The 20885-nt window shown below is 44.1% G+C and overlaps 1 protein-coding gene across 41 annotated transcripts in view; it reads right to left on the bottom strand.

Moving 5' to 3' along the window:
* Nucleotides 1–20885, bottom strand: part of CACNA1C (calcium voltage-gated channel subunit alpha1 C) — a 746185-nt gene that overhangs the window by 153815 nt on the left and 571485 nt on the right. For 26 of the 41 annotated variants that reach the window (XM_072799577.1, XM_072799583.1, XM_072799590.1 and 23 more), the window contains exons 10-11: nt 9473–9563; nt 2336–2362 (exon numbers count right to left, since the gene is read on the bottom strand). In XM_072799577.1, coding sequence (XP_072655678.1) covers nt 2336–2362; nt 9473–9563 — 118 coding nt within the window. Of the gene's footprint in view, nt 1–2335; nt 2363–9472; nt 9564–12216; nt 12292–20885 lie in introns of all 41 variants that reach the window. The other 15 variants (XM_072799571.1, XM_072799575.1, XM_072799573.1 and 12 more) reach the window with 1 other exon arrangement.

The raw sequence follows: 20885 nt of genomic DNA, 5'->3' as shown, positions 1-20885 counted from the left end.
AAATACTTATTTATTTATTTATTCATGAGAGACACACACAGAGAGAGAGAGGCAGAGACACAGGCAGAGGGAGATGCAGGCTCCATGTAGGGAGCCCGATGTGGGACTCAATCCCAGGACTCCAGGATCATGCCCTGAGCCGAAGGCATACCATCAACCACTGAGCCACCCAGGCATCCCTAGAAATTTTTTCAAAGGGATTTTTATATCCCTCTACTCTTTTTGTGTGGAGGCTTTGTAACTGTCAGGAACACAAAGTGCTTTCTCAGCTTTGGTTGTCAAATTAGATACTTTGTTTGAGTCGGTGTAAGCCTATCTCTTACTGAGGCAAGACCATTCATTCATTCATTCATTCAGCAAATATTAGTTCAGTCCTCATTATCTATTAGCCACTTCTCCAGATGCCAGAGATAAAGCAGTAAAATCTGAGCATTATCAAGAGAGAAAGGATTTTTTATACCTCTAGAATTCTTTTTCATGTAATAAGGGGTAGGTCTGGTAGACTTGACCCTAGATTTTTTAATTAAGGAGGCTTTGGCTTGAGAGAAAGGGGAAGGGGAGAAAGGCCTACATTTTTCAATTCCATTGAATTATGGGAGAAAGAAGGTATCAGAAATAGAGGTGAAAGTCAGACACCAGAGTGCTCACTTAATTCTCAGTCCTGGGTGCCAAGTCTCAGAGGTTACAGAGGGTTGCTTTAGAAATACCCAGAGAGTAATGGGGGAGGCCCAGAGACACTGAGGCTAGTGGGTAGCCTCCACTGAATGTAATATGGTGGGTGGAACCTGTAGGCTCTTGGGAGAATGTCAGCCTTTGGCTCAGAGCTCTATCCAGGCTGGTACAGATACAGTAGCAGGAGGCAGATAGGTAGGTGAGCCTACCACAGTGCTCTGTGTTCCCTGTAGCTTGTTCATGAAGTGTGAAGGTCCTGGAAGTATCCATGCACTCAGATGAGGTGTGGAGATGCTGAAGTCAGTGGACTGACTGACAGAGCTTAGAGGTCAGACAGCTAAGGTGGAGATTTCAATATTAAATGCAAATATGGGGGCCACGGATACTATAGGGGTGCATATCCAAACTAGATGGGCTGCTGTATCCCAGTAAGGACCAGTTCAGAGAGAAGCTCAGACTAATTATCAAACAGTAGAGATAGGCAGAAGACTCAGAAGGATTCCAAGAACACCCTTCACCAAGCCCTGTTGACTTCCCAGGATCTTGAAGTTCCCTGTCCCCATGCATCCAGACTCCATCCTGGAGAAAAGCTGAAGAAGTGGAAATATGAGAGACTGAACATTTTACCTTCAGGGACTATTTAATACATAGCATTGGGTTCCATTTACCCAGCTGGACTAAAATTTAGTGTTATTTATGCTCCTGCTACACAGTAGGTGAGGCTAGGGAGCAAGATTAGATCAATTACAAAATATAAACAACCAGCATTTTTGGCACGTACAAGCTTTGTGGGGGAAAATTCACATCTCCACTCACAAATCCATTCATTAATCCATTCAACATATATGTATGGACAGCCCCTGGACAGGCACTTAGCTAGGTTCTCTAGGAATCTGTCTGAGGCATGCAGAGACTATTGAAGCCTGTGAGGCAATAATTGGAGTATAGTATGCTAAGTGCTCTGACAGAGGTATGAGAAAAGCACTAAAGGAATGAAAGGAGGCGAGCAATTTTCCTGTAGAGTTCGCAGAAGGTGTAGGTGCAGTAACATTTGAGGTTCTTAACAAAAACCTGAATTCTCCAGATGAAGACATGTGGACACAATGATTCAGGTAGAAGAAGGGTTACATGGAAAGGCCTTGATATCTGAGAGGACAGGGAACGTTCTGGTGACTGCAAGAAGTTCCATGTGGTTGGAACAAAGAATATGTGAAGGGGAGTGCAGGAGGTGAGGCTGGAAATGTAGACCAGAGGCTGAAGACCATGGGTCCTGTGGAAGATGCAGAAGCAGAATAGTGTCATGATCCTATGTGCTATCCATAATCCTTAATGTTCCTTTCTTACTGTGTTCCATAAACATGAAGTAGGCAAGAACAGTAGCAAGTGTCCACATTATATTTATTTTAACTGGACTTCATCTTATAAGGAAGACACAGTAGGTCTCACAACCTCCTAGGGATGGTGCTTTCCAAAAAGACCAGCAAAGAAAATGCAACAGATAACAACACCTGAATTATATGCAGGATCTGATCTAAAAGCCTTTTCTTGGTAGTTATACAAAAGAGAGCAGTTTCCTCCTTAGAAGGTGTTACCTTGGGCTACCCAAAAGTGTAGCCTGGGAGAGAGCTAGTGTGCAGTAAGAAAGAACATGCATTTTACTCACCTGAACTTTGATTTAGAAATCCGGTGGCTGAAAGAGAAAAACAAGACATTATCAAGTGACACATACACATATTCTTCCATTTAAAAGATGTCCAGCAATCCCAGAGAAGTTTGATGGCCCTAGGCGACTAGAAATGTGTGCCGGACAGATGTGTGGAGTGAAGCAGAACAACTCTGGAGACAGAACTCTATTTGTGAGCATCTCTTGGTGTATTTATGTGTATGAACATGGAAACTAGGGGCAGGCCCAGCTGACAAGTCTACAAATCTGTTATTTTCTAAGTGGAACCAATGGTCTCTAGAGAGGCAGGGCACCATGTGGCACACAGCATCTGCACAGCAGGTCCCATGAAGTCAGGTTAGGCCATGTGTTGGGAAAGCTACACTTTGACAAGAGCCATGGAGGAGAGGAAGGCCACAGGGAAGAACATGTCATCACAGACCCCACTGCTGTCCGAACAGGAGCCTGGCCAATGCTGGGGTATGAGGTAAAGATAAGCAAAAGGAGCCAACTTGGAACTGAGAGGCCACTACAGTCCTGGCCTGAAGGCTGTAACTGGGCCTAAATGAACAGCCACAGGTCCTGACAGAAACAAAGGAAGCTGACAGTCATGTGCAGCCTTGAAGATGTGGAGGACTTCTGGGCAAAAGCACAGGGCAGGCGTGACTGAAAGGGTCATGGCGTGGGGAAAGAGGTGCACTGGAAAGGTAGATGCTCCAGAGAGGCCCTGAGGCTGCTGAGTTCATGTCAGAGGGTCCAGGGAAAACTAGGAAGAGGAAGAGGCTGGGAGAAGAGAAAGAGGAGAGAGATAGAGATAGAGAGAGAGAGAGAGAGAGAGAGATAGAGAGAGAGAGAGAGAGAAGGGGTGAGAGAGAGGGAAGAAGGGGAGGGGTAGGGAATGTAAGTACTTGAGACAAAACAATTGAAGGCAATGTGTCAGAAAAGGCTTTGATGTTCAGGGTGTGAACAGGAGAGACTGCAGGTGGAGCACCCATGCTCAGATGGACACACAGAGGGATGCATAAGGCAAGTTAGAGATGAAGAAAGTGATGGAGACACCAGTAGGGAGACAAAGATGCAGAGTGAAAACAGGAGCAGGAGTTCAGGAGGCAACTGCTGTGAGCCTGTGTTGTTCCAGCTCAGCACAAAGTGAGCTCTTGTCACATGGCAAGAAAACAACCCCTCTCATTATTTTTTATTAAAAAAAATTAAACTAGAAGATGTGACAGGTGGCAAAGCCACCGTGCATGAGATAATTATATCTCTGGGGCACTGAGAATCCTAGCCAAGTGCCTTTACTGCTTTGAACCGTTAGCTAATAAGCTTTTCCTATCCCCAAGACTGCCTGCTAGGGCTGGAGTGTTTAATCACATGCTAACAAAGCATGTGCGGGGGGGGGGGGGGGCAGGAGCCAAGAGTAGCATTTTTATTTAGAGCTACAGTTTAATGGGGGAAACAAATGTTTTCCAGATGCTAATTGGTTGATGGGAAATTGGGGTCCTCTTTTCCCCAGCAGGGCCATGCTGAGCCTGGGGACCTTTAGGGTCTTCACTAGGCTTACTTTCAGACAGTTGACTGTCTTTCTTGTTAGGCATGAACCAAAGTGGATGACCGAGGCCTTTAGTCTCGTGACTCTGTCTACAAAGCCTGCCCATCCCTAGGCCTTCTCTCAGAAATGTCTCAGTGATCCTTTCTGGGGTGTCCTTTAATGCAGACTATGTCCTCTTTCCTCTCAGGCCAAGTGGGTCATAAGCAAAAGTGGGTTGTCAAAATCTAAAATCATATCTCCCAGAGAAATGACTCTGGGACATGGATAGAGGGGGATCAGAACTGAGATGGCTTTTGGAAATGAGGTCCTGATCCTAGTTCCAGCATAGTCATGAGTTATAGGACCTTCCTTGGCATTCTGGCATATTCTAAAGAGGAGGAAATGGGGCAGAATTTTCTTTTCCATGTAGTTACAAGTCCTGATGTATAACCCTTGACACAACACTCGAAGACTGATTTTGTTGTTGCTAATCTCAGGAGATTGTGAGCATGATTTTAGGTTCACTACGTCAGAAATGTTCATCCCCCTTTAAGTACATTACTTAAGCACCCCTACTTAAGAAAGAGAGGGTATTGCTCAAGTGGCAAGTGTCTGGAGACAAGGGAAACCCCAGCTCATGGAGAGCTGAGGTTAGAACTCTGTAAAGCCCAAGTGTCTGGATTCCTCCATACTACTTTATAGAGGTGGGAGTCAACTGTAGGACCCCACTTCATGAAAACAGAGGGACCCCATTGTTCAGCAGTCTCACCTCTTGGGAAATAACCACTGGCTCAGAGTTTGGAACATTGGTCCATCTCACTGTGTGAGTAAGCAAACTGAGGAGCACATGGGACCTGGTGTCATGGCCCCCCACTCCACACCCTGGGCTGGCTGATGTGTGGCAGATGCTTCCTCCTACTGCTTTTTAAACCACTTCAGACTCCTCAGAAGACTAGAAGCACTGGCTTCTCCAAACCCCAATGGGGCATGCAAATTTGCTTAGAAATCTTCTTGGCTTTTTCTATCATTATTGTTCTAGAGAGGTACAATTCCTACTTCGTGTTTTTAGAAGGCTTCTTGAAGAAGAGCAAGGAGGTAGAGAAAGTAACTCACACTTACAACCATCAGAGCAATCTTACTGGGTTGGACCTAAATTTGCTTCAACCCGAGATACTTTCTCTGCCCAGGTCTCCAAGACAAATCTTCTGGGGAACCATGATTTTCTTTGTTGATATTAATGTTCAAAATTAGAGACACCCCCCAAACTCCTTTCATTCGCTTAACTTACTTCTTGGAGGCCTATTTATATTTCAGCTTTTCTCCCTTTCTTAGAGTAATGAGCACAATATGTTTACTACCTGTGATATGAAACAGTATCTCCCTGAATTGTCCCAATTTGCCTCCAACATAAGTCAGATGGCACTGCAGTCACCATCTAGGCTGACACACATCTGACTCAACCTCCTTGACACCACAACTTCAGCACTGTCCACAGCTGTTATTACTGGAGAGTAATGGATCTTGTCATCGCAGAGCACTGCTTCAACAACTGGGTGCTGAAGTCAGTTGCTCCACATTCTGGCCAGAGTCTCCTTCTCTATTCATCCTCCTGCTCTTCTTCTGAACCCCATCTTTTCCCTCAATGGGTCTTCCTCATCATTCAGGCTTAACTTCTAGTTCTTGGTTTGGTCCCACTGTCATATCAATGTTGCCCTCAACACACTGCCTGGGACTTCTACTTTGCCTGCCTAGCTAAATTGCCACCCTGGTTCACACCGCTGTCTGTTTTTAGTGCTTCTGGGCTATGCAGCCTGCCAAAAAATATGTCAAATATTTTGCGAGGCTGCCTTCACATTTATGATGTCAGGCTCCACTGTGGCTTCAGCACTACTCAGTGATCTTTTAGTGACTTCTTGGTGACTCACTAGTTTGAATCTTGTGTACTGTTCTTCAGGTTCCTAGGACACCTAACCTCCACTTTCTGTGATGAGATGACAGGTAATTTGGTATGACTCCTATCATTGACTCTCTGTATCAGAGCCTATTTCTGATTCTATATTCTTTATAGAACTGTACAATTTGAGAGTCTGGAAAGGATCCTTAGATATCACCTGGATCTATGGTTTGCAATTTATTGGGTTGTAGAATATTTCATTCATATGAAATCTTACATGGAGTCCCAATATGTAAAAGACGTGAAAGTGGCCCCCTTCTGTAGTAGCCCCTTCAGGCAGTTCCCAGGAGTTGTGGGCCTCTGCTAGGAGCACCCTGAGCCAATAATCAAGCCAACTCTTTTGTGTCAGAGGGTGAGATCAAGACTCAGATGGGAACTGCTTTGGTTGAGGTCACATGGCTAGTTGGTGGCTGACTTGGGACTTGACCCCAGGACTCCTGATGGCAGGTCTCTTTTCCTATCTTCCATTTAGTCCAAGAGATAAGGAACTCCTTCATCCTGTGTAAATCTAGTGTCTCTAATTGTGTCTTTGAAGTCCATCTCCCCCTCTTTTTAGGCAATGTCTTGCTATAATCACTCATTTCCATTCAGGCATCTTTAGCCCCCTCCCCTCCTTCACTGGTCACTTCTCTACTATGAAGACTGTCCCAGAGTTTATTATGATGGGAAATAAGCCATCACTTGGCCATTGCTGCCTCTTTTTCTACCATCTTATTTTCCCCTCTCCCTTTCATGGCCTCACTTCTGGAATAAGTGCTCTATGCTAGCTCTTTCCCACCCCTATCCTTCACTAAGACTCCAGCTCTCACAAACAAGTCTTGTAGGGTGTGGCTCCAGAATCCACAATTAACCTAGCCACTTTCTTCATCTCCATGGGTGACTCTAGCCTGAGCCAGCATCATCTCACACCTCCGTAATTGCTATCGAGGCTGCTGCACTGTTTTGTGCTATGTTCCCTGTTGGCCTTGCTTCTATCCATTCTTTCCCTGACATCCAAGTAATCCTTCAAGAATGCAAAACTAATCTGATTAACCTCCCTAGCTAGCTCCATGTTCTTGTAATTTCTCATAGTTTTGTGATATAGACAAAGATCATTAGGGGCTACCAGGCCATGTTCCATCTCTAGCCTCATCTCTCCCACGCCCCCCACATGTGCTGGCCTGCTGCACTGGCCTCTCAGTTCTTTCATCTAAGAGTTTAAAACACTGTTGCCTTGGACTAGAACACTTTTCCTTGCTCTTCACCTCAATAATGTATGTTCACTCTTCAGTTCTCAGCTTAAATTGAATTCTTCAAAATATTGTTTCCTGAGGCACCTGGGTGGCTCAGTGGTTGAGTGTCTGCCTTTGGCTCAGAGCATGATCCTGGGGTCCTGGGATGAGTCCCGCATTGGGCTCCCTGCAGGGAACCTGCTTCTCCCTCTACCTGTGTCTCTGTCTTTCTCTCTGTTTCTCTCATGAATAAATAAATAAAATCTTTAAAAACAATGATTTCCTAACTAGCCTGTTACTGACCCTACATTATAGCTACTTTTCCTTCTTAACCCTTGTCCCTATTTTTATGACTTATTTACTTGTTTATTTTTTTATTTTTAAAATATTTTATTTATTTATGAGACACACACACACACAGAGGCAGAGACATAGGCAGAGGGAGAAGCAGGCTCCACGCAGGAAGCCTAATGTGGAACTTGATCCCAGGACCCTGGGATCATGCCCTGAGCTGAAAGCAGACGCTCAACCACTGAGCCACCTGGACATCCCAACTTATTTACTTGTTTAATGTCACTTCTACACCAGATAAAATCCTGGCACTGTGTCTAGGCATTTTATATGCCAGAGTAAATGCATGAATGTGGATATTCATAAGACTAACAGGGACCATTTCTATAGAGTTCTTCCAGTCTGCAGAATGTGTCCTCAAGGAAATGACAGATATACTAGAGGTACCAGCTTCCCTCGCTGGAGAATAATCATGTTCTTCTTCCAACAGATCTTCATGTTCTCCTGAAATGTAATTTCAAGTGGCTTCCTAGGGCTAGGAATTTCCCTGGTCCCTCCTGGTTTGCAACTTGGGGTATGCAGGATCTTCCACCATCTTTTCTACAACCCTTCTTGGTGGCAAGACCACAGAAAGGACTGACAGAATTAGAAGGTATGCAGGGGCCCATTTGCAAAAACCTGAGTGCTTGCTTCGTATGGTTCCAAAGGGAGAAGAGAAAAAGGCTTGGACTGCTGTTTAAAAATGTAATTAGCCCTGTATTTTAACAACATTTTGACAATAATTGTTTCCCAATGATGCCGAGAAATCTGCAGTGCAGACTCCCTGGTGCCACTGTCAGAATGAATGATACTGAAATCCCCGTGTACCCTGGCAATAGAAATTGTAAGGGCTGGTCTGTTCCTAAGCCTTGTTTTTCCTTCCCCTTTCTGGAGACCATTCTCAAAGCTGGCAAGGTTTGTGTTCAGACCTACCTACAGAGAATCTTTTTAAAAGGGTTGGGGTTTGCTCAGACTATTGAGTCATTTTGGGGAAGAAGGGTAAAATAAGATGCTGTTCCACTGATGGAGCGATTTAAAAACTAATTTTATTTGGGACTGGTCCTACTTAGAGCTTTCTGTATGCAGTGCCTTTCAGTGACTGGCGTGAGTTTACAGTTCTTGCACCACCAAGCCAATAGAAAAAGCAGGCTCCACGTCCCAAAGCAGTCCCTGAATGCTCCAGGAGGCCTCAAACCCGAGGTCAATGTAAATCCCTGACAGAATCTGACTTTAATCTTTGGACTCTGCTGAGATGCTGGTAATAGAACTAGCAGTTTGCTTATTTTAGCAATTAAACTATTTTGTCCCCACCATTTTTTTGGTTGGGGAACGTTTCCCAGGGACGACTGGTTTCATTTTTTAAGATAAAAAATGGGTGATTGTGATAGTTCAAATGTGAACTGTTCCTCTGTGCATGTAGCTCAGTCCTGGGCCAGTCAGCTCCCTGAAGCCTGAGGCCTGGGGTCTGGCCCAGCGGAAGAGAAGCTGTGGGCATCTAGGCTGGAGCTTCTTTTGGAGGAGGTTGGCCATGTTCCAGACTAAGCACAGGTGAATTTTGAATTGACTCAATTTGCTCCTGAGGCATCTCTGTTTCCCTTCACTAGGTATGTAACTAGAGTTGCAGAAAAGAACTAACATGTTGATTATATCCCAAGGTATTTTCTTACCTGTTTACTCTTCTTCAGGTCACATTTACCAGAATGGAAAAGGTGGTTAGCAGGACCCAGGGACCCTCACAAAGGTGCCTCATGTGACAGTGGGTGAGATGGGCTGGGAAGAAACAGACTTTGGAGCCACTCCCAACCTCCCCTCTCTGTCCCCTACCCCTGTCCTGTCTTTCTCTGATGTAACGGACAAGGGTTCAAAATCCTGAGTCAGATCCTCACTGGAGTACAGAACTGGAGACTGGTCTCAGTGTTAAGACTCCTCCCCTTGCTTACGAGCTATACTCAACCCAGGGCCCTCTTTTCCCACACAAGTCACTGCTTGAGCTTTCTGTTTCTCTGACCTCTGCCACACTCATGATGGGCCAACCTACTCTGACGTCAAGACACAGCATCCCGGCCCGCACCCCTGGAAAAGCCCCATTCCCTGGGCTCTCTGTGCCTACTCACGCCAGTCTGGCCCCGCAGTTCTCTCCCTCGATGTCACCTCCAGCCACGTTTTCGGTGTTGACAGACTCGGTCTCGCTTGTGGGCATGCTCACTACAAGAGTCAAAGGGATGCAGAACAAGGCATTGAGGGTGGGGAGGAAAGGGGAGAGAAGAACATTAGTTTTCAAAACACCCGGTCCCAAGACTGTGTGCTGCTTGGGAGGAGGAGAGGCTTAGCAGCTTCTGTTAGTGGGGGGCAGCAGTACTGCTGTGAGTAGGTTGGGGCACTGGCACTGCCATGGCCAAGTTTGGGGATTTCCTTGACCGTCATGCCTGCTGCTTGTCTAGGGTGAGTTTACTGATGGAGCTTACTTCCTGAAAATACTGACCATTGAATCCTTTCCTACCCTCATCTCTGTGCCCTCAGAAAAGCTGTGTAAGCTTTTCCATTTGCGTCTGCTACTAGCCATAAAAAGAGAAGCTTTCATGAAGGTATTTTATTTTGCTTTTTTCTCCACCCACCAATTCTAAGAGGTTTCATCCCCAAACTTAGGGTCCAGCTTGTTTGTAGGAAGGATGTTTTTGTTGCCTCATGAAGTCCTAGATGGAGTGGAAGACTGCCCCATTTCTTGTAGTACACACTGGGTCCTAAGTTGGTTCCATCTAGGATGGTATCTGAAATAGGGAGCTTGAAATAGAGGACTATTACCAGAATCAGGTACTAAGATTCAAAGTCGCACTGCAGACACCAGGAATGAGGAGCATAACTGTGGAATCCACCAATTAAGTTTAAATGTGATTTGAAAATAGACTGCAGGTAGACCGAGATGTCACTTCCCCTTCCAGCAATCCTGATGTTCCTACCCCAGCAGGCTGACTGGGGATATAAACCATCTAATTCCACTGGTGCCAATCTGTCTGGTCAATCTCTACTCCCTCCCCAAGGCAGCAATGGGCTGCATTTCCATGGTGGCAGGAATTTTCTAGCTTGGAACCCGATGTAGTGGCTTAGAGAAACATTATTTTATTATTATTTTAAAAATGTAAACGGAAGTTTCGCTTAAGAGAGCTCTTCCTCTTCACCTTCTCTTACCCTTTTAATATGGCACAACAGTGAGTTTTATTTTTGGTAACCCTTGTTCTTCAGAGTGGCCATTATAGCATTGGTCCTGGTTCCATTCTCCTTGAAGAACAGAACTCCTTGAATGGTGAGAAAATCACTAATCCTCTACAGCCACAGAATCTGCAGTTAGTGAGGGTGTGGCATCAGGTGATGCAACACCACGTATGAGTCCCCTAGCCCAGGAAAAACTTTTAGTGCTTATATGGGTAATGTTATTGGATGGAAATTTTCCAAGGTTCTTTTCTTCTGGGTGAAGACAAGATGGGTGGGTGAGAAGAGACTCATTTCAGAAACATGCAAGATCCAAATAGAAAGCCCATGACTTACCATATGTTTGACTGTCATGTATGAGAGACCTCTCTACCCTAGGACTCCTTTTTAATACAGTTGGGTAAAAAGAAATCTAGATGCCATTTCAAATAAGGTAGGCACTGGATGAGACTTTAGATATTACCTAGCTCTAAATGTTCCCTTCAGTTTATAGGAAAGTGAGGTTTAGGGAAGGGAAGTTCACACAGCGTATTTGGGGTAGGACTTGGTTGGGAGCACAAATGTCATGACCCCCTGCACCATGGTCATCTTGATTGGCCCTCTGTTGACTAGTTCCCTACTCTACCTTAAGATAAGATGAGGTTCCTATAGCCAAATCCAGAGATGAGGCTCTGGAATAATCATAGGAGCATGGTGAATAGCCAAATGGTGGTGTTGAGTTTCATAGCATTTACACTCCATTTATAGCCCGAGGTCTGAGGGAGTTGGTGTGTGAGCCTAGACCCTAGGGATGCTTTTAGCACTAGGAGTTGGGAAGACAGCACCTTCAGAGCTTGCCAGATTCCTTGCTCCACCCACACTAAGGAGGAAGTCATACAGTTGAAGAGTCTTCAGTCTTTCAATCCATCTGTCTCTGGCCATCTCTGACCTAAGGTTACTTTAACTCTTCAGGCAACATTGTTTAAAGTTAAAGAGCTCTGGGGCATCTGGATGACTCAGTCAGTTAAGCATCCAACTCTTGGTTTTGGCTCAGATCATGATCTCAGGGTTGTGAGATTGAGCCCAGCATTGGGCTCTGTGCTCAGTGCAGAGTCTGCCTGGAATTCTCCCCCTTCTCTCTGCTCTCCCCTACACCACAAATAAACACACAAATAAATCTTTAAAAAACAAAATTAAAGAGCTCTGACTTTGTGACACTTTGCTCCCAGAAAGCCCCTTATGTGTTAGTGGAGTGGTATGATGGTGGTGGTACTAAGCTTAGAAAGACAACCAAATTAAGAATGGGTGGGCCTAGGCTTTAGAAGAACTATATCATCTCCTAAATAAAGGAACTGCCTGTATCAGTACCAAGGTGGCATCTACAGTGACCTTAATCTTGGTTGGCACTATCCAAAAGAAGGGTTCCATCAAGGAATAGCTGCTGCTGATTGTCATGTCTGCTGACTTCATACATATGAAGAGATGATAAGATAGTGGCTTTGAGGCAGACAAATTACCATCCCTTATAGACACACACACACACACACACACACACACACACACACACACATTGATGACCACCGCATCACAAGCCATTGAGAAAAATGCCCTCCCATCCAGTCTGGTATGTACCAATGCACATTTACACACATAAAGCACAGGGGAACATTACCATGGGTTTCTGTGGAGTGACTAAACCAAGCAAACTTCCCTTTCTTCTGATCAAGCAAGCCCGCTGGAGTGCCTCCTTTCACAGACAAGATGGTCAGTGTCAAGAACCAGGAACAAGACATCAATAGAGAGCATGCAGTCAGCCAAGGGCAAAAGAAAGAAACAAGGAACTCAGCTTTCACATAGAACATCCATTTTCATCTCTGAACATAAACTAAGAAAATTATAAAAAGCAATAAACCAAAACACATAAGAAAACATAACAAAGTAGAACCAAAACCCCAAATCACATGAATTAATGACAAAAAACAAATGATAGACCCTAAGAAAAAGGAATTACTCCAGCAGAAGCTTTAGTCTACACTGGTCTATCTAGTTAGTGGCTTTGAGGGAAGAGCTTCTTGGGAGAGGCCATCATTCATCCCTGTTGCCTCCCTGGGGAGGTGCACCTTTTACAGGCTCCAGTCGGGTAAACTGCTACAATCAAACTATAGCATTGGTGCTTCCCTTCACACTGACCAAATGGCCCGATGACTTGACCTCTTCCTCACCTGTAGTGAATCCACCCTCTCTTACCACTTACACTCAGATCATACCACTTGCAGATGGAAAGTCCACAGATCTACTTGCCCCTTTGTCCAGTTCAACTATCCAGTCCCATTCAATAAAGACCCACTAAGTGTTTCAGACCTGGTCATATCCAAAACATATATGTATTAATCAGTTTAAACAGGCAAAGCAATTGCTCAATTGCTTATCTACAATTAGTCTTTTGAGGAGCTTGATGTATAAGGGAGAAGAATTCTGTAAGCTTCTTTTGGCTCTGGGCTATAGTTGAAGAATAGGGTGCTAGGGAGATTGTATAGATGCTGATTACCACAAATGGAAGAGGAGGAGCTCTGTATTCTGCAGTAGACTTTGAGTTCTGGATGTTAAATGCTTTATCTAATTCCAGAGAAAGAATTTTCCCACTCTGCTTGGCAAAACTAGCATGAAATGCACCTCTGCCAGACCTCTACAGGGGTGCTGGGGATAAGCGGTGAGTGCAGTTTAGTCACGACTTATTAATGAGGTGGGAAATCTGCTACCACTTAGGAATGAAGCATGTAATGTGATGAGGAATGGGTAAGTTGCCCCATCAGTTCCAGGAAAGGGCATGAAGGGAAGGCCAATCCAAGTGTTTAGGTGCTTCTCTATTCCCCTGAAACTTGGATCATGTTTAGTGAGCATCCTTGAACACTGCTTGTTAGTGAGGATTCTGAAGACTGGTTCCTGATAGAAAAGGATCAGTCTTATTTTTAACCTAGGTAAAGGGCCATGTCCCAAACACATATCTTTAAAATACAAAGCTTAATACAGAGGAATAAGACACTTCTCAAAAATCCTATATGAAGAAAGCACTGAGGGTCAGGAGCTGAAATGAATGGCTTGGTTTCAATTTGCTTTCTAGCAAAAGATAGATCTCAATTTAATATAAGTCACTTATATGAGCATCTCATAAGCGACCTTTTGTTTGGAGGTGTAAAGGTCAACATGAGGCTGTCAGTTACCAAGTTTTTGGCTGCTCACATGGTTGTCTGGGAGAATAGGAGCCCTGGCCAGTGATGGAAAGCTCAGAACATTGTGACCTGCTAAACAACAGAAGCATTATTCAGCTTCTGGCTTTGGTATCAATATTGCCCCATACTGTTTGATTTCAGAAATAACTGCATGATGACTTTAAAAACAATAGAAAGAGCTTGATAAAAACATGGCTGTTTGGTATATAACTGAATTTGACCAGGTCTTTAATGTGGGCAAAGTTGGCAGCCACCGACTTGGCAAGTGATTTGAAGAGCACATAAATCATCTCTCTTAAGAGTGTGCAATAGTGTTGCCAGATTCGCTTTTTTGGGGTCAAGCCGTATATCTGAAGGTTCCTTGCTGAAATGAAAAATATCTCACAAGGAAGGAGCAGTACATTAACATATTAGTGTCAATTTGTGATAGTTTATCCTGAAAATACCTAAGAGAATAAGATGGGTGAAAATGCAGTTTGTGTTCCTATTATTAAGAGGTTAGGCAGCAGGATCATAGTTGATTCTTTAAGGGATTTGTTGCCCTAGAGACACGAACTTGGATTCCTTCTTGGAATCTAGTGCCCAAACTGTTGAAAGATGAGAATTATAAATGCTAGACTCTTTTTTGGTGGATAAGCTGGAGACCCTGCCTCTTTCTTTGGCCACTCAGATGATGAACTGGCTGGAAATTAAAGCAGAAAGATGGCAAAGAACCTCTCCCCTAAAGGCAACTCTCTTGGTGCTTGTAAACTGAAGCTTGATGTCTGCTTCTCTGCTGACTGTGTCATAATAACATGCCCTCTACAGAATGACATGTGCCTCTTGAATGATTTAGGAAGGATTTTACTGAGAAAGAATGCTAGAGAAGAAGCTAGTTTTCTAACTTTCTAACTTCATTGTTAGCAGGTAATATACATCAAATCTCGCTGTCCTGTTCCTTGACTTCTGCTGAGATTTCCAAAGAAAATGAGATTTTCCTGAAAGAGAAATTAACAGCTGCCATTGCAGGTGGTGTATGACATAATTACATTTTTAGTAATATCACAACTGCTACAATGAGTTGTGTTGACTCCATCTCACCAACAACTGATTATATCTTGAATTAAGACTTCTCTCTCCAAAATATTTTCTCTTGGTGGCAACTCTTGTTTGAATAGTGCTTAGTAGATGATTTCTGCATCTCAAGGGAGCTAGTTCTTGTCTCACAGCAACCAATGTCTCCTCTGACTGCTTGGAGAATAGTCGTGTGGATTCTGGGGGGATTATAAAAAGCCATTTCCTATATGGGATAATCTCCTAAGTCTGGAAATCATATGAATTATGCTGGAGGAGCACTAGATCTAAGCCATGGTGAAGATTGGCAGTTCCGAGTACATTTGGGTTTGCAAACCCTCTGATGGTTTATTTACTAAAATTTAAGAATCCTTCATTAAACACCAGATAGTGCTTTGAAAGCATGGTTGCACAGATTAGTTGGCCCGCTTTTCCAAAGCTGTGGTCAACAGAGTTCTCTGTAAAATGAATGTCTCTAGTCAGTTCCTCAAACCACTTAAAACAAACCTCCAAGTGGTGAATCTGCTCCAGGTTGTCCCAGTGTGTTATCACTCATGCTTTCCATAAAAAGAAATTAGAACTTCAGTTAGCTACCATGATGTAATATGTATCCCCAAAGATGGCCATACTCATCCACATGCATAAAAAATGACTCCAAAAGGTGCTCTTATCAAGGTTTGAGAGTAAGACCAATGTTAGTTTTGATAAAGAAAATGAAAGTCACTAAGATTACTTAGCAATCAATTCACAAAGTAAACAGTAAGCAAAATCTCTTTGGTATCCTTTCCTTTACTCTCTTTTTCCTCCTGCTTCTTTTTTTTTCCTACCACAAGGATTAGGGGAGATACGTGAAGAACAATCCACACATAAAATATCTGGTCTTGCTTCTTGAGGCTGTCTGCCTTAGATATTTTTATGCATCACAATTGACTGGGTGACAATAGAACAAAGCTCCACGTAAGGGAATGAGGAATGGACCTGGGAGAAATGGAGAAATCTGCTTCGTTCTGAAATCTTTGGTCACCCAAAGGGCTTTGATACTATCCCAGGAACGGGGCTTTGCAATGTTCTGTTGTGACTTTCAGCAGGAATAGCTGTCCTCTCTCAAGATCTGCTAAGAAAAATGCCCAGTCTTCATTCTGGAATTTAGCTGGCAGCCTCGTTACTCATCAACTGCTATCAATCTTTTATCTCCTTTTGTTGAGAGAGGGTTGGTGCATCAGGGCCAGACATCCCCGGCAGCGGTAGGGGTGTCAGAAGCCCAAGATGCGGAGGGCATTTCTCACCCAACCTGACCTTCTCCAGTGCTGTGGAATGCTGTATGGAGCCAATGGGCTGATTCCTGGGTCTGCCAGACTACTGGGATCCAGTTGCTCAGGCTTCCACGCTCTCTTGGGATGAATGAAACAATTTGTCATTTAATTGGCAGATGCCCACTTTATTATCTTTTCTGTATATGAGTGGTATTATACTAATAATACTAATACTAATAAGTACTAATCAGAGTTATGACTAACATGCAAAAGTATTCCTAATTTCCTACCCCACTGACTCCAATCTGGAATCTAAAGCTCCTATAGTCTGGCTCCATGTATGTGTGATGGCCGAGTGTGCCCCTCAGAAATTCATATGAAGTCCTAGCCCCTGTATTTTAGAGTGCAGCTCTGTTTAGAGAAAGGGTCTTTAAAAAGGTAATTAAAATAAAAATGAGATAACAAGGGCAGGTTCTAAACCAATGTGACTGGTATGCTGATCAGAAGAAGAAATCTGGGCACAGACACACACAGAGAAGACAACGTGAAGATACAGGGAGAAGATGGCCATCTACAAGCCATAGAGAGAGACCTGGAGCCCGTCCCTCCGTCATGCCTCTCAGAAGGAACCAAGCCTGCTGATGCCTTGATATCGGACTTCTGGCTTACGGAACTATGGGACAATAGTCAAGGGGTCAAGAAAAAACAGCCCTTGGACCAAATCCGGACTGCTACTTGTTTTGTAAATAAAGTTTTACTGGAACATAGCCATGCCCTTTTGCTTATGTATTGTCTGCAGCTGCTTTCACACTACAGCAGAAGAGCTGAGTGGTTGCAATAGAGGCTCCATGCAGCTGGCAAAGCCTAAAACAACTATTAACTGACCCTTCAGAAAAAAGGCGGGCTGACTCCTCAACTAGTCAAATTTCATCCATTCCTGGAGGCCCGGTTCTCATTTGCGGAGCCTTTTGTGACCACCCACTGCCACAGAGTCCCCTCTTCTGAGCTCCGGGAACATTGGGATCCACGAGAATTTAAAAATAAAATGTGAATTCAAGTTTTAGTTCCATCTTCTCCTAGCCCTGAAACAGGTAAGTTATTTAACCTTTCTGAGGTTTCTCTATATGTAAAAAGAGATTAATGATACTATTTAGCTCATGAAGTTCTAGTAAGGATTAAGTGAAATAATACTTACAAAAGCTTTGTAAAATGGTGAGTGCTATAAGTATTTGCTAATATTACCAACTAATTTTAATCTGTTTTTCTTATAGTTTATGAGTATTAGATTTATCTCCCTAAGTTATAATTTTCTCAAGGCCAGAATCTTTATATCAGAATTCTTTGGACTCCCTTTCAGATCCTAGTAGTATTAGATTTGGAACTATAATAATAATAACACTTTTTATCTTTAATGGAGTTTTAGGGGCTCTCCTATAAGCTGGACATCTTGAGGGTTTGTCCTTCAGATCATCCTTCATCCCTCTCTGCTATGACTTGTACTCTAATAGGCTGACCTTTGTAAACTACATCAACAACTTCTCTTAGGCTAGGGCTTTGTGCTGCGTTGACTAATGGGAAGTGCCAGTAGGATGTATATGAGGCCTGAGGAAAGTGAAGCTGAGGTATTTATTTCCCTCATACTGCATGCAGGGCTGGTATGGATGCCTCTTGTTGCTAAAGACCACGGGTCTGATTATGTGACCCTCTCCTCATAGCTACTTTTTCTAATTTCTGGAAACTGCTCCTTCACTTTGTCCCTTCAAGTCCTTCCAGCAGGCCCACTGGTACTATCCCTAGGGTACTCCATCATTCCTTGTTGACTTCCTTAAAACTTCCTGCATCTTTTTATTAACCTCTTCTTAAATCACCTACTTTACAAGTCTATCTGTTTTCTATCAGGAGAAAGACTGATGTAGCCCTCTGGTCCACAGCAAGGTAGATAGTAGCATCCCACTGCCAAGTGAGATGTATTCATGAGAAACACAGAGAGGAGAGAGAGAGGGGCAGAGACACAGGCAGAGGGAGAAGCAGGCTCCATGCAGGGAGCCCGACGTGGGACACAATCCCAGGTCTCCAGGATCAGGCCCTGGGCTGAAGGCGGCACTAAACCGCTGAGCCACCTGGGCTGCCCTTTACTAGGTTTCTATACAGTTTGATAGATCAAAAATGGCCAAGTATAGTCTCAGCCTTTATCCAGCTCAGAGATTTATGAATCTCCCTAGTACCATGAGTCTAGGAAATGCCAAAGATGATCCTTGCCTTGGCCTTGCCACAAAATAGCTCCAAACCTTGTACAAATCACATGATGATTTGGGGTCTAATTGTCTTCATCTTTTACATTAATAAATTAAATTAGATGACGGATTGTAGGTCTCTTCTAAGGGAAAAAAAGGGAGGAGAGGAGAAACGTAGATTATAGAAAAGAATGAAGAGATGATGAGAGAGAAAGCAAAATGGAGCCCAGCCATGGCAGACGGTCTGTGTTAAAAGATCACAGAGAAAGGTGCCACAGCCTCCAGAGCCTTCTCAGAAGCTTCATGCCAGCCAAGGCCCAGCAAGGCTTCTTCCACATAAGCAATTAAAACCCAGTTGATGTTAAGGCATCAGAAAGTAAATATAAAGCAGGATTAAATATTAAGAAGCCAAACAAAGTGGCCTTATTAAAAAGGCACAATATAAGCATGATGCGCCATCTTCATAATTATTATTACTGCTATAAACTGGGAGGAGGCATAAATGCCTGCCCTTGATCTGCAGCCATAATCCAAAGAAGAAAACCAGGGTCGTTGTGCTCTCAGCAGGCTCTAAACAGTGTTCCCAAGCAGAAAGTTTCTCTCCACAATTGTGGCGCCACTGAGTCAGGTATCGACTCAGGTAAGGGGAGGTGGGCAGTGGCAGGAGAAGGCAGGGGAAGGAAGTTCAGGTACATCAAACAGATGTCTGAACTTTGGCTCATGGCCCTCCTTCCTCCCCCACCCTTCCCCACTTTCATTAGGGGAGGCAGGACAGTGTGGAACATGTTCAGGCCCTAGGCATGTTGGGGGAAAGAGGACATCTGATCACACAGGAAAGCATGGACATCCCCATGGAAAACAGAGCTCACCAAAGCCACCGGAGTTGAGATGGGATCTTCTGGACATAGATGAAGGTGGCCTTTCTGTGTAAGTTCTCTTTGGAAGCTCAATTCTTTTAGTCACAAAGTAATTTTAGGCTGGAAGAAGGACATTATTCTAGTCTCAAACGCCTGATTTAGCAGTAGCTGGTCCCCCATGTGCTTTGATATAAAAGGGACAGAGAAGACTTGTGTCTCCAATCCCTCTTCAACCCAGGCCATTGATGTCTACTGGTCATTCTTCATTTTAGTGTCTTGTACCCTCAGAGTGCAAATACTTTTGGATGTGTAATAGTAGTATCAGTCATTTCTATCTTAATACTAGTAGTATTAAGTAACAGTTTTTTGATCAGTCATTACATAATGGCTACTCTTTCATGGACTTTACATATCTAAATGATTCAAGCCTCAAATAACCCTATGAGGGATTATATGTTCCCATTATATGCTCCCATTTTATAGAACAGGAAATTGAGGCTTAGGGAATTAAGTCATTTATTCAAAGAAAGCAGCTAATAAGATCCAGCATTTGAACTGTGGTAGATGCTATGCTAAGTCTCCCCTCTTGGCTGTTATGTATATTGCATGAATTTATGAACTCCTTCCCTAATCATAAGAGAGGACTAGAGAGCCGTGCAGATGTGTCTGGATCACTGAGAGGAGAAGAGGAGCAGAAAGTACAGGTGGAGGTTCTTGGGAGAAGCCACTTATTTCATAATCCTGCCCAGGGCCTCCCTGTCAGCTCTTCTGGACAAAGAGGGGGAGGCAGTAAGTAGAGCAGCATGGTTAGGAGCATGGGTTCTGGTGCCAGGTGGCTTGAGTCTGCAACCTGTCTTTGCCACTTTGGAGCTCTGTGACCTTGGACAAGGTACTTCACTCTCTGGTGGCTCAGTTTCTTCACTGCAGAGTGAGATCTGAATTCTACCGGCATTGCAGGGCTAGAAGGGGTAGCCTTCATTTTACAGGTGAGAATATTAAGGTCCAGAGAAGGTCAGTGGTGTGCCCAGGCTCACAAGGCTAGTTGGTGATAAAGGAACAGTCCTCTTTCCACCATCCAGTGCTGCCACCTTCCTCACTTGCCACCCACTTACATCACAGAGAGAATGAAAGTCCACCCTGGAATATCATAGTTGAGCTCACCCCGGAATTTAAAAGTTCCACTGTGGGTGAGTTTTACACTTTGCACCTTGCTCACTGCTGTTTACAAAGGCTATAGAGAGCTCACAATTCACTCTCATGTTCTCTTTTCTCTTGGGCTCTGCTTCCCCTTCATTGTTTTCTGCTGCTGGAGATAATTTTGACCCAGGTCAGATCCTGCCAGGAGAACCTCCAGGGGCCCAGCACAATCTCGAAAGATGTGGTTACCCACAGAGCGGTAGCCGCCTTGGGTAAGGAGCATTGCCTCTATGGAAGGGTCTTAACCTTGCTTTCTCCTCCTGCATGCAAGGAAGTTACTGCCTTAAATTTCTAGGCTGCCTCCATTAGTGGCATTTATGTGAAGTGAGTCACTTTAGCTCCCAACCCCATGGTGCCTCTTCAGCCCCGCCATTTCATCAATGAGTTTATGGGCTGCTGTCAGAGTATCAATCAACTCGCCCTCCTCTGTGGCAAGTCCTTTACTTGGATTAATCTCCCAGCTCTGCCTGCTGGAGGTCTGCAGTTGTTATGTTCCTCCTTTCTGCTCCGTTTGGGC

The sequence above is a fragment of the Canis lupus genome, chromosome 25 (genome assembly GCF_048164855.1).
Source record: "Canis lupus baileyi chromosome 25, mCanLup2.hap1, whole genome shotgun sequence".
NCBI lineage: Eukaryota > Metazoa > Chordata > Mammalia > Carnivora > Canidae > Canis > Canis lupus.
This window is presented reverse-complemented; position numbering and strand designations above follow the sequence as displayed.